This window comes from Thamnophis sirtalis, unplaced genomic scaffold, assembly GCF_051295495.1.
Source record: "Thamnophis sirtalis isolate CommonGarterSnake01/CBP01778 unplaced genomic scaffold, rThaSir2_p1.2 scaffold_3, whole genome shotgun sequence".
NCBI lineage: Eukaryota > Metazoa > Chordata > Lepidosauria > Squamata > Natricidae > Thamnophis > Thamnophis sirtalis.
The window spans coordinates 118842439-118857082 of record NW_028261383.1 but is presented as its reverse complement, the minus strand read 5'-3'; the positions used below and the strand labels follow the sequence as shown (position 1 = coordinate 118857082).

The 14644-nt window shown below is 39.7% G+C and overlaps 1 protein-coding gene across 1 annotated transcript in view; it reads left to right on the top strand.

The window, feature by feature from the left end:
* Positions 1-1015: 1015 nt before the first annotated feature.
* The window catches only part of METRNL (meteorin like, glial cell differentiation regulator), a 43333-nt gene continuing 29704 nt past the window's right edge, over positions 1016-14644 (top strand). The window contains exons 1-2 of the mRNA XM_014065836.2: positions 1016-1329; positions 8620-9008. Coding sequence (XP_013921311.2) covers positions 1199-1329; positions 8620-9008 — 520 coding nt within the window. The 5' untranslated portion in view covers positions 1016-1198. The remainder of the gene's footprint in view (positions 1330-8619; positions 9009-14644) is intronic.

The following is a 14644-nucleotide window of genomic DNA, read 5'->3' as shown; positions in this document are numbered from 1 at the left end:
GCCAGCTGAAAGCTGGGTGAGGCAGTTTTTGCCCTCCCCAGGCTTCAGGAAAGCCTCCGGAGTCTTAGGAAGGCAAAAAACAGGCCCAATCGGCCAACCAGAAGTTCTTTCCCAAACTTCCAGTTGGGCCGTTGGGCTGTTTTTCACCCTCCCCAGGCTCCAAAGGCTTTCTTGAAGCCTGGGGAGGGTGAAAACGGCCTAACGGGCAAACCGGAAGTTCGTTCTCAAACTTTCAGGAAAGCCTCCGGAGCCTGGGGAGGGTGAAAACTTTCGCCCGTGGGGGGCGCATGAACATAAGCGGGGAGTGTCATGCGCATATGCGCAGGTAGGTGGTCACATGCACATGCATGTTAACATATGCGCACACAATTTTGGCACATCTTTAGAAAAAGGTTAGCTATCACTGTTCTATACTGTATAGTTAATGTAGAAGTACTAAAAGTGAGAAATATCTTCGAAGCTTTGATCACTAGACTTACTGGGCTTTTGTATGTCTGGGATGGGCCTGTTTGCTCCTGATGCTTGTCTCCTGTCTCTAGTGAACATTTGTCATGTGCAGGCCTGGATTTTGGCCTCTGTCTTGCCCTACATGTACTAAGGGAAGCGCTGAGTTGGCATGCATTTCCCCCACTTCACATTTGCTTCTCGATTTTTTAATAAAAATGTCAAAGCTTCTCCCTTCTTTATGTCTCACATCAGACTGCCTTGAATTTTATTATTTTAAAAACTTGCATTTTTTTTTAAAAAAACGAGAAACACTCCTAGCAGAAGTTCCAGTGTTCTTTTAGCTTCCTCTTTCTTAAACACCCTAAAAGAGAGCAGTGAACGTTTAAAATTGCCGTCACTCTGAAAACTTTTTTCGGCTTTAGTTAGAAAGGCGAAGTTAAGAAAGGCCAGGAGGGCACGGAATCCGCTCCGTGAAAAAAATCCAGTGCCGGTTTTAACCGCGGTCTCTGGAGTGGGTGGTTTCCGAGGCGCAGCGGCTCCCCGCCCTCCACTAAGCTTGGGACGCGGAGCGAGCGCCGGCTTAGGAGAGCGAGAGCAACGTTGAGCCGAGTGGCCGGACGGTGGGGATGGGCTCGCGCTAGCGGTTTGCTCTGGCTCAGGTTTGCTCTCGCCATGTAAGCGCAGGCTACGGGCGCTCTCCTCTTTTTCTCTCCTCTGCTGGATCCGTTCTAGGGCAGCCCCGGCGGGGATCATGCGGAGAGCCCCGGCGCCCGGGCTGCTGCTCCCGCCGCCGTCACCGCTGTTGCTGCTGCTGGGCTTTTTGGTACTGGACAGGGGCTGCACGGCGCAATACTCGAGCGACTTGTGCAGTTGGAGAGGAAGGTAAGAAGTTGCTCGCCGGGCAAGGGACTGCGGGAGGTTGGCGGGCTTGCCAACACGCTGTAAGGTGTGTTCCCAAAGGTTGGGTCTTTGTCCGGGCATATCCCCGTTCCTGGGATCTTGTTTCCCAAGGTGCGCTCCTGAGGAAATCTAGACTTCAGGACACCCCCCTCCCCTTGCCCGATCATATTTTTCTCTGGGTTGATGTTGCTAAGTCGGAGGCGATTAACGCTGATTTTAAAGAGAACAAGGACCCTTTGGGGAATCTTTCCTTCCTCTTATGGAGGTGGGGTTGGTGGGTTGGAGGGAGAGATGAAACACTACTTTGTAGAGGGTCGCTTTTCTTTTTCTTTTTCCTTCCAGCCTGTTTCCCCCTCTGTTGCGATTGGAGAGTTGGAGTGGGGTTCACAGCGAAACGAATGCCAGGCTTGGAAATCTTGGATCCAGGAGGGCTGGTTCTCTTCCTCCCCCGCTCCCGCTCTTCCCCCTCATCCCAGAATTGCCGGGTGTGCGTGTTTGGGAGTAGCTATTGTGAGGGGTGGGTGTTGGTATTGAATCTTAGCCGTCCTCGAAACCGCTCTTCGGAGAAGTTTCGTTCGGAAAGGGAAAAAGGGGGGCGCATAGTTCCATGTGGGCTTTCTAGCTCCAGAAGCTCCGGGACACATGGATTTGATTGTTGCAAGGGGAATAAAAGAAATCCTCCCTTTTTCCCCATTCACCCCCTCGGCTGTTTGCTCTGATTTATTGGAAAGAAGAAGGAGAGGGACAGTTTGATTAACATTCCAGGAGTGTTCAGGATGAGTATATTGCCAAAGCAACGAGCGAAGGAGAGGCGGGGGGGGGGGGGGGAGGAAGGGAAGCCGGAGAGCGCTCGGCAGACAAAGGTAGAGTTTCTCTCTCTCCTGACCACCGCGGCACCCTCCGCATCTGTGCAACTCAACACCACAATAACATACTTGAAAATTGGTGACCTCCTACCTTTTTTGCACTAACTTCAGCGTAACTCGGTTAGGCTTTTTCAGCCTCCCTCGAGAGAGAGAGAGGGAGGGAAAAATGGATAAGGGTTTATAATCGGCGTGTTTACGAATGTGTAAAGATTGCTTCGCCCTTATCAAACTTGTGACGCTGTGCTCTCTCCTTCTCCTTCCCCCACTCTCTTTTGGCAGCCTGCAGCTTTTTTTTTTTGAGGAAATAAACCCCAATATATATAACTTTATATATATATAACTTTCATTAATACCTGACTTAGCGCCGGGCTTGTTTACCTCAAAACGCCTTGGATGACTGAAGTTGGGTTTTTTTTTTTGGTTTTTTGGTTTACTGGGGGTGGAGAGGTTGTTTGTTTAGATTGGAAACTTGGGAGTTTACTGTACACGTTTTGAAGTTGTTCCCTGGAAATTGTAAAACTAGGGTGCCTATGTGTGGGCAAGGAGGTCTCCAGAGAGAGGGTGGCTATGGTTCTCGGGAGTTCCTTCGGAGTTCACCTGCTATATTGTATAAGACTAGGATATCATAAATGTTCTGAGCTGAGCCTCTGTCTCTCTTACACCTGTGGCATAACGTCACCACTGCTACTTTAGATTTTAATCGGGATTGCTAACAGAAAGCTCTTGGCCATAATTCCTTAGTTGCCACAGCTATTTTAATCATCCTGCTTGTGAAATCTTTAAAACTCCTTGGCCTCTACATTTTTCCCTCTCTTGTGTCTGACTTTCCCTCTCTCCCAACCTTCAGTAATAGTCCTCAACTTACAACAAACAGTTCGTTTAGTGACTGATCAAAGTTACAACATGGCTTATGGCCATTTCTCACACTTAAACCATTGCAGCATCCCTACCGAGAGGTGATCAAAATCCAGATGCTTGGCAACTGACTTGTATTTATGACAGTTGTTGTATCCTGGGGTTATGTGATCTCTTTTGCAATCTTCTGACAAGCAAAGTCAATGGGGAAGCCAGATTCACGTAACAATGGTGTTACTAACTCAACAACTGCCGTGATTCACTTAACAAATGTGGCAAGAAAGGTCATAAAACGGGGCAAACTCAAACGTTTCGTTTAGTGAAATAAATGGGCTCAATTGTGGTCATAAATTAAGGACTACTTGCACTTTAAATCTGTTCCTATGGTTTTCCGAAATCTTCTGTAGATCTCAAAAGGCTTTCATTTAGTCATTAATCCATGGCTAAATTTATGTGCATCTGCAACCTGAATTTGAAGTTTACAAAACAATTTATTTTTAAACAAGTAGAATGACAGTGAATTATTTCTTTGGATTTATGCAAACAGGAAAGTTTAAATGAATAGAAACAGGAGGCAATATCAGGGCAGTAGCCTCAGGCTTAAATGGTGGGGATCAGAGGTGTGTGTGTTTGTGTTGCTTTGTTTTATGGAAGAGACAATCCTTTTTGGAAATCCTTTGGGGAAAGGTTGAACTCCAGCTATCACAGATTATCTCACCTGTTACGAATTGTCACATGCCCTGTAGCAAAATAATTCCATTATCTAGAAAGATAAGTCCCTGAAAATAGTGGCATGGAAAACTTGTTGAATGTTATCAGATAACTTTACAAGACCTGTGCCTAAAACAAAGTTCAGCTTATTTAGGGAACCATTTAAAGTTTTGCTGCCACAGTCCTGTTGATATAATTTGCTACAATTGCTTTGTGTAACAAAGCAAACAATTCTTAGGCAACAGAGTTCTAATCATTGTAGAACCAACTTCTCTCAACATCAGTATGATTTATTGCTCAAAATTAGTTGTGGACTTCTACAAAAATTGCTGTGGCCACTGAATCTACACTTCATATGATTCACAAGTTTACTTGAACTTATTTTGTATATCTATAATTATAGATATTGAAAGTATGTTAAAAACATTGTGTCTCAGTGTCTTTATTAGACCAAAGCTATTCTAGACCAAAAATTCTTGGAACCATCTTCTGTTTGTTCACGTATTGAATGAACAATGTCTTTCATGCCTGATTTTTCTTATAATTGAAGTTCATAAATGTGCAGGCATGGATTTGATCACATATATCCCCCCCCCTTTTAATGGGCATTGGCTTGAGGATGTCTCCCAAGATTTCTTTTTAAAATACCACATTTGATTTGGATGTGATTATTAAGGAGATTGGGGGGGGGGGTATGGTCATATGCTTGTCTGCATTATCTCTTCCTAAAATTAGTGGCAACAGTATTTCCATAACATAAAAGAGAAATATTATTTGGGGGAGGAGCAACTTGAAGAGCCTGACTTGTTTAACTCACTTCATAAAATAAAAGACAGAGGCAGTATTCCCAATTTATATCTGTCTCAGCTGCAACACTAAACCATTAATATATTACTCTACTGATGAATGAAGTCTCTCTTCTGGGCTTGCCAGTGTCCTGAATGCCAACCACAAGGGATGTGTGTGAGCAGCATGACTCACTTCCCTGTTATGGGGCTTACCCAACACTTCCCCCCCTCCCCAATCTGTCATTAAATATTTTAGTTTGGGGGAATGACGCATGCTTGCTGACACTTGCAATTGCACAAGAAAACATCAGATGTCTGAAAAATAGATGGAATTGACCAAACAGGTGGCTGTGGTATAAGTCAGACTGCTCTGGCCAGCAGAGTATTTATAAGAGAGAGCAAAAGCTTCATGGTTTTAAGTCCCATCTCAGGCAGCTTCAGGTAGGACTAGGAAAGTTCTATCTGGAACCTTGCCTGGAATTCCTGCCTGTCAATACATTTGGTTGTATGGAAGTTTTTCCTTAGGGCTACCTCTATCTTCCTAAATGTATTAAGATGCATAATGTCTAGCAATAGGCATGTGCTTCTGAGTCCTAGTCAGTAAGGAGCAATAGTAGGAGATGACTGTTGCCTTCATATCTTACTCATGGGCTTTGAGTAATCTTTTTTTTGGCCATTAGTGCAAGGGAGGATGTTGGACTATATAATGGTGCCTTGCAATACTTTACAAGGTAAAGTATACAAAGTTAAAGAGTTTAGTATTGAAGGCTCAAAGGGGCTTCAGTGTTCATGGAGGGGTTCATCCAGCCCCTCTCAGCAGCTTCTCAAAGTAATTGTGTTTTTCTTAATATCACACAGCTGCCTTTTATGCAGCTCTGTGATGGAGTGGGGGGGTGGTTTAGTTCCAGCAAGTGCTGTTTATCTTTTCTCCCTTTCTCAAAAACACTCCCCTCCCCACTGAAGTATTGGTAAGATGTCCTTTATCCAGTGTTTCTCCACCATGGTGTCTTGAAGATATGTGGACTTCAAATCCACAACTACTTTAGGCTGTCAGGATTGCCTTCATTAAAATCTGGCAGGCTGCTATTATAAATAAGAAAAAGGATGAACTAATGAATATGAAGGGATATATAGGTCACAAATTCAGCTTGGCCTTCTGGAAAGGCAAGTTCAGCAGGGCCAGTGGTGAGAGGGACTCGGCATTTTACTTCAAGAGAAGCGCAAGCTTCTGACAATGTTACTGATGCTGCTTTCCTTTCCAAAATAGCTTTCCTTTCTTCTGTCTAACATGAGTTGGTGGTCTTTCCTTAGAATCGGTTGACATTGGTGATGAATAAATAGGCATTTATGTGTACGGGAGAATTCTTAAGAACTGTTAGCTTTTAAAAGTAGGCTTTTTAAAAAGTTTGGCGCAGTTGAGCTATACTAGGATAGCTGTGTGCCCTGTGGATGCATTGGGCTACAGTTCTCAGTATCCCCTGGCCAGCATAAACAATTCTGAATTCTGAAGGCTTTTTGTCTAGCCTTAATTGCCCATCTTCAAAATTCTGGCACTTTTTCTCTAAAGATTTTTATACAGTGATTATCCCATTGTTATATGCAGGATTACAGCCTATTCTTTCTGGTTGTGTAACCTTAGAAGTTATATTTGTTACTGTGGCAGCAGATGAGGTCTAAAGTACAAGCTGCCACTAATCTGTGGTATCCGGCCTTCAAAGTTAAAGATTTCAATGATAACAGAGGTGTAAATGCCAGGCCTTCCACTTCTTCGGGGAAAAAAAAAACCCCAAACTCTGTTTTTTCTAAATTGTCAAGCTGTTCCAGTAGCAGGTTGGTCTTAGAAATGCCTGAACTTCCCATTAGTAGTTATAAATAACATTGTTTTGAACAAAAAGGAGAACCACAGTTTTATATATATTCATAACTACTGTAGCTGTCAATGCATGTTTCACTGTGTAAGAATGAATACTGTTGATATATCTCAGTTTGGTTTGGAAGTAAACAAGGCAATTTATTATCTGTGGGTGGGATTAGGTAATTCTGAAGTTTTTCCATTAAGGCTTTAAACGGAATTATTTGGCCTTATGGTCATGCGTAGGTAAATCTAAAATACTGCATGGATGTAATAGTCTTCTACCAGCAAATGGGACGGAGTAAGTTATGAGTTTTGGTTGTCTTGTTTGTGTAAGGACTTTGGACATTTATTTTTGGCCTTGAAATCAAGCCAACATCATTTTATATTTATAATGAAAGTGAATGCAGGTTTGCTTCAAAACATGGGCAGTTAACCTGCTTGGTTTAATACATTGAATAATCCTTTACATACAGTACATATCAGGAACATGAGATGATTTAGCAATTGGTCCTGGAACTGGCTATATATAAATGTGGATTAGAGAAGTGGCTTTGTTCTTAGTTCAGACATTTAATATCACCATATTTATCTGGAAAGGAAAGATTTGTTAGTCCATCAGACCTCTTAACACCTTCTGATAATGAATCATCTAAACTCTCTCTAGGCAGATGTTTTCTGTCTCCACCAAATCGTTCAAGCCATAGAGAGCTCTCCATCTCCACCAACTCTTGACAGCTTTAACTAGGTCATGAGCTTTTAGCCAAGTCAACTCAAGCTGTTTTGAAATGCATTCAGTATTGTGAATCATCTATTCAGTAGGAACTTGGTGGATTTGTATCCTGACTTGCTTGTCTTTTTAATTCTGCTTTATTCCTTTATGGTTTCTTTGATATCATTAACTTCAATGAAAACAATGTACCCTCTTTCCTTTTAGTCACAAGTAAAGCTTGCAGACCTGTGTTTGTGCTTAGTTCCAGAGTCACTTATTGCTAAAAACTTCAAAGCATGAATACTCTCTTGCTTTTCTTTCAAGCTGAAAGGTCACATTTTGGCATTGGAGAAGTTTCAAATAACCCATGGTATTTTGAAGTGGGAACTTCTTCCACTCAGGAAATTACATTAAGGCCATTGATAAAGTATAGGTTGTATGTGGATTAATGAGTTTTGGGACTCGGTGTTTTACACTTTTTATATTTTGGAACAAACAATGTGCTTCTGAACCAACTGCACTGACTTTATTGTGAAGAAATAGCAAATTCACACTTTCAAGTAGGATTTTATATAAATACTGTAGCTCTTGTACTATGGCTGCTCTATTCTGGCTGCATTCAGCCATGCAACAATCCTGTAAGCTTTGGTTGAATTATAATTCTAATTTGATGAATGGAGGTGATCAGGAACCCAGAAGTGGTAGGATCAGCAGTTGGAGCTTTGAGAAGTGGCTTGATTCAGTCTTGAGTTTAACTTGCTGCCACAACAATGCATTGACATTTTGAGAAGAGTATTTTTGTAATCTGGAACCATACCCACCAACAGATTGCCACTTATGATGTTATGATGAAGCTAATGATTAAAATTTAAGTTTCTTGGAGTTTTCTCATGAAACCTCTGAATTTTGTTGCATCTCCAGTATGGCAAGTATTTTATTTCAAATAAGAATTGTATGTTGTCCCTTGTTTTCTCCCCACACTGCAAATCATATGTCCCAAAGCTAATTTCTGCACAAGATTAACATTAACATTTATATTATTAAAATGATGTTGATCACTTTTTTATGTAATGTATTGGAAATCTAATGTCTGGTTAAATGCATTCAACATGTCGGTTGGTAGGGTTGTCACATAAGGTTGGACTTGAGGCTGAAAGTTGTGTCTAGTCCATTTTTCTCATAAACAGTTTGGTCTTGTTGCTTAATTTATTTTATGGAAGGACTTAATTTGAACATTACACCATGGTTTGGAATGGACTTGACGTTAATAGACTTGATTAATTTGTCTATTTGAGGCAAGTGCCAATACAACTTAATAGAATTGGAAGCTTTTCTAATCCCTTAAAAAAGCCTGAACCCATTATTTCATTGCACTTTTCCACAATCGTTTTTCAAGTCTTTCACAGTGGCTTTTGTCTGAGTGCATATAATATTCTTGTAGAATAAATCAAGGCACTTTCCTTATAATCTTTCTTTTTTCCCCCCTAGTGGATTAACTCATGAGTCCCACAGAAAAGATGTCGAACAAGTCTACCTCCGTTGTTCTGAAGGGACCATAGAATGGATGTATCCCACCGGAGCATTGATCATCAATCTGCGACCCAATATTATCTCTTCTTCTTACAAACATTGGACTGTTTGCATAAAACCTTATAAGAACTCTGCAGGAGCAAATATTTATTTGGAAAAAACTGGAGAACTAAAACTACTGGTCCAGGAGGGAGATCACAGTCCTAACAGAGTATATTGCTTCAACTTTGACCAAGGGGGCCTTTTTGTTGAGGCAACCCCACAGCAGGACATTAGTAGGAAGATTACAGGCTTCCAGTATGAACTGATAAGCAAGGGGATGGCATCTGATTTGCACATGATTTCCGGTGAGTTGTGATACGTTACTTCTATTTGGCCTTGCATCTGATTTACAGTTTGATTGGCTTTTCTGTTGTTATTTGAAAGGTAGTAATGTTGTTCAATCCCAGGCCTGTTCAGTCTTCAAACTAATTCCTTTTACAAAGGAAAAGTGTTGAAAACTTTAAACATAAACAACATATATAAGTAACTTGTTAATGGGCCTCCTCCCGAGTCTGCCTATGAAAGTTTTTGCTTGTTCAACTCCAAATGTCGAACTTGTTTGCTTTGCAATTGTTACCTTGAGGTGAGAGTCACATACCGGTTTATCCATGTTGTGGGGTTGCTTCCCTTTCCTGCTCTCCTTATGAATATATTTAGATGGTGAGATAGGTTTAATAACTTAAAAGAGAGGTACACCTATTTATAGGCTTAAGGCTTCTTTATACATGGGTTGGTTCTCTATGTAGATCGTGCTTCTAAAGAAGAAGTTGGCATCCAAATATTAAAATTACATGCCCATGATGTTCCATGCATCCTGTCCGGCAATTCACCCAGGCTGTTGTTGCTCATCCTTTCCCCTCTCCATTTGTTTGCTTTTGTTTTTATATTGTGGAAGAGGTTCCTTTCACCTCTCTAATCACCCTACAAGAGTGTATTAAAGGGGCGAAATATATTCTACCTTGTGTGGAGTATATTATATATACTACCTTGTGTGGTGTGGTAAGTTGTAGTTTTGCCAATTCAGCTCCTATAAATGGCCCAACTGTCTCTTTAAACACATTATAACTGCCTTGCAGATGAAAATCATTTTGAGTCATTGGCAAACACTTCATCCACTATTGATGTCTCTGAAAGCAAACTGGGAAAATAAGTGCTACTTCCTTCCTAGGGACCATCACTGATGTGCAGATAGGTGAAAGAACCGTTGACTTCAACAGTCTTTCAGAGCTAACAATTCATATTTTCAACAGTTATCTCTTACCTCTAGTAGGATGTACTACAGATATTAGTAATGATTGCAACACAACTTCTTTTTAGTTTTTAGCATGTTTTTCCCTATTTTTAAACAGGCTCCATTTTTTATCTGTGCAGCAAAATGTATATAATTTTTCTAACTAATTTTTTTTCCTTGTAAGGTTGACTTGGTTCAACTCAAAGTATTAGAAATGTCTGCTTTGTATTGACCTTGATGTGTAATGTCTTGACCTTTGGCTGCTATAAAACTGTAATGTCCCTTAGTAGCTGATAGGTGGCGCATTTGCCATTATAACTAACTTAACACATCTTGCTTTCAAAAACATTTGTAATTCAGTAGCATCGACTATCCTGCTTTTAAAGTTGAATATTTTAAATATGTCTGTTACTGCTGTAAAATCACAATTTTTAAATGTGTTTTCAGGATTTTTCACAAAGAATTATCTTTGTTTTGGAAATCAACACCCTCTACCCATTTTCCATGTCGCATACAATATAAATGCTGTCCTTCAATTATTTCTCATTGTTATTTGCCTTAGCTGGCTAAACCTCTTAGAACATATTTCTATTTCTTTAATTGGAAGTCATTTTTTTGATAGTTGGATATTATTTGGGACATCTGAACCAAACATTAGCTCAGCAGGTTAAAATAGGATATATTTTATGCCTAGGATATTGCTCTTTAGATGTAAAGCTTTGTTTTTAGTCCGAATTCTAGTTTAGTTTTCCAGATTTGCATGCCTCTCCTGGAATGCAGATGTGTAACTTGGTACCCATAGTATTTCCCCTGGTATTGAAGTCCCATTTTCTCTATATAGTGCAATTCATAGTAATGTTTGTTAAATAAAATTTTCTTCCCAGGTAAATGCAGATAGGATTGTGGTCTTAATCTGCTCTTTTGTGGAACTGAAAGTAGATTGCAGGTTTTTTCTCCTCAAGTCAGGCTTGCATACAGTAGATCCTATTCTGACATGAGAAAAATAGTCACTTTGTCCCTTTTTATGGATATATTCACATGCTGGATCTCACCATCAGAAAACCTACTAATCACACCTGAAGCTCTTATAAACAGAAGAACACTAACATTGACATCCCCTAAACTGTGCTGAAGATGTTACCTAGCCTGCTAATGAAACATTTGGAAACCAACCCACAAGCTCGGAGAATGAACCTTCACCCTCATCCTATACCCGAGCTATACCCGACCTAGATATTTGCCATTATTGCATGCTTTTTTTTAATAGAAGAGAGAGGAAATGGCTCTAAAGCTTTGATAAGTCATACAATTGTTAATCTACCCGTTTCCTAAACGTTTTATTTTTTTTAGCAGACTGACTGTTTTTGGATAATATTATTGGAATCTGCCTTTATTTTTGTTCTGCTCTCATCCTAATCCAGCTGTGATCAAAGTTCATGTGTCATCCTACTTTAAGGCCCTGCTGTGCCCCTAGTCATAACACTGCTGCGAGGATCAATGCATAAGCAAACTGTACTTGGTGGAGGACCAGGGTTTTGATTGATACATTCAGCATTTTATTATTTACACTCTTCTTTTGACTTAGTCTTCACTTTGCAAATAACTGCTGTAAAAATCACTGCCTATGAATTAGCAGCATATGGACATTGTTTTGCAAATGAATGGATCCTAAGCTGCTGTGCTATATAGCATTATCTATCCAAATTGTCTGGTTTTTGGAAAGTCCTGAAAATAGAGTTGGAGCAAGAAACACTGTGAATGAAGAAGCCATGCTGGATTTACTCCTACATTGCTTGTAGGCATGATGACAAATCCTTATCCTTATGATTGATAGAAGCAACTGTACCTTTCTTCGATTCATCACACTTTATCCCAAGATGAGTTTGAGGCAATATTGTTATGGTGATGTATTGAGTTCCTCTATGGTAGATACCAACATTCTCGTCAGTTCAAGAGCTGGAAATTGAGCTGCTAGTTTGCTGAAGTTTGCTATCTTATGGTTAGAATTACACCATTAGGAAGAACTAATGCAAGAGTTGCTCAGAAATTCTGCAAAGGAGAAGAGCACGTCATCCTTTTGCTGCTTCTGTCAGTCTTTCCTGTGAGCATGACATTAGGAAAAACACCATGTTTAAAGTGCTTTTCTGCATTTTCACTTTCATCGTTTCTTCTTCTTCTTCTTCTTCTTCTTCTTCTTCTTCTTCTTCTTCTTCATATTGTTGTTGTTGTTGTTGTTGTTGTACTAATAGTCTTGTAAGCAGTTGGGCAGGAAAAGAAGGTGATCAGGACGCTAAATTATCTAAAGATATTTATACAATAGGGAAGAAAGGTTTGCATCAGGAAGTTGAACACATGAAATGGCAAGAGTTGTTCCTTCTAATGAAATCTTTCTGAATCTAATCCAGTAAAACAGACTGTATTTCCAATTTACCTATTTCAAATCAAGACAAGTACTTCACTAGCAGCATTCCTGATCATGGTGAAGAAAATTAGGAAAATGTATCATTTCCTTTCTGCCTCCGATCCCACTGTGCAGTTTCATCAGTTACTTTAGAATGAACAGAGGGCATTTGGTGAAGAGTTTGTCAAAAGTAACAACTGTGCATGAACACACATGCACACACACACACACACACACACACTAATAGTGTTTTGCCTGAGTTTGTTTTTTAATGAAAGGAAGAAAAGTTGGGGGTCCCTCACTGAGTTTGAATAATCTTCTTCTGCAGCTGTTCATCAAGGATTCCAATCCTTTTATTCATTTAAAAAAAGTACTTCAGTTTGTGACAGTTTTTTCCATGTATTTTAAGTGCTTAAAAATGTTCAAGCTCTTGGTTTTCCCTGAAAACCTATTCCTGTTCCAGAGCCAAGGTCTGCAAACTTAATTTACTGGAATTCAGAAATATAAAGCCCTGTTACCTTCAGGGTTTTTAACATATATTTTTTTACACAGGCAAGTTAAACTTTAACAAACATTTCTTCTATCTTGATGAGATCTGTTTCTTATAAGGCAGCTGGTTCTGCTGGTTAATGGGCTTCCTATATTTTAATGTCCAGTATGTAGTTGTAGGAATTTATAAATGCCAACATTCAACTATAATCAAGTTAAGGGATAATAACCAAACATTTCCCATACGATTTTTGCTGAATTGAAGGAATATGCCCCTTGGGTATAGTACTTCTTCAGGTGTGGTGTAAGGATTTATGGGGGTGGTGATGAGATGGTCTCTCTCCAGACATCTGCATGTGATAAATTATAGACCAGTTCTGGGTAACAGCATTCCCATACCAGCTGTATAGGATCTCTTTTGATCCAATGATTCAGTTCCACTTCCTAACAGGAAAGAATAACTATTTTTCCAGCTGTACTGTATATTGTTGAAAAAACATATAGTCTAACCATCAATGTCATACTATCATTCTCCTTAGTCAGTGATGGCAAATCTATGATACATGTATCACATGCCATCATTTACCAATACCCAACAAATATTCATGGCAAAGAATGGGGTGGGCTCCTGCGCGGCCTCCAGGGTGGATTTGATTTAAATCAAGTCGCTTTAAATCATGATTTAAATCACTAGTAAAAAGGCTTGATTTAAATCAACTCGATTTAAATCATAATTTTTAAAGTGCAGCTGTCATCTTGATCCCACAGTAGTTTCTCCTCTGACATGTTGTTGACTCACTGACAGTCCCAATACTGCAGAATATACAGCTATGTATGCTATGTAACTAAGCTCCATTTCATTCTGAATAAACTAAATGATTAATGTATCTTAAATATAAAACAATCTTTAAATAGATATTTACTCCAAAAGCATTTTATTAAAATAAATTTACTAAAAAAATAAAAAAATCCATTAAATTATTTTTTAAAAAATCATTGATCCAGAGCATCTGTACATGAACGGGGCTTGCTTTCACGTGGTTTTCAGATGCTGTGGAGACGGCGCAAGTCTCCAGATCCTTGGAAAATTGCATGAGAATGGGACCTGCTTTTGTGTACACAGTTAGTTACATACTGCTGTTCAAGGTAGTTTAGATGGGTGGGGAAGTAGAGAATTGTTTGTCTGTTGCTCAGAGGCACTCAAGTTAGTCACTTTCTGAATGTTTGACAGGCCAAGTCAAAAAGGTTTGCCATCAGTTTTTTAAGACGTGCCAAAAGGGTAGTCATAAGTAGTAGTTTATCAGCTACAGAATCTGGGACCTATTTACACACCCTCCTATATAAACAAGCTCATTCAAACAAAGCTACAAATATCATTATGAAATTTAACCAGAATTCCTTATCTTCCTTATTTAGTAAAGAATGCACTCCATAAGAGCTACATGGTAGTTTTATTACCCAGAAACTTTGACTGCAGGTGATCAAATTTTATAGTTAGCGTGGCATATTTAATGTTTACACAGGAGATTTATATGAAGGAAGGCCTTATGCCTGACTCATTGTTTCTCCGTGCTCTTGCACTGTTCTTTGAAATTCCTCTGAAGTGCTGACCTCTGGATTTGCTTTATTTTGATTTTTTTTAAAAAAAACTAGCGGATAACGCGGCATTGCCCAGGTATTTATTTATAGGGGGAAAATGTCTAGACCAAATGTAATTTCTCATGTTGTATTTTCCCCCTTATCAGAGGGAGCCTCCTTGTGGAGTACTGTGAAGCCATTACCATGGCAACTCCACTGTGTTGTACAGTAGAAGCCAGTAC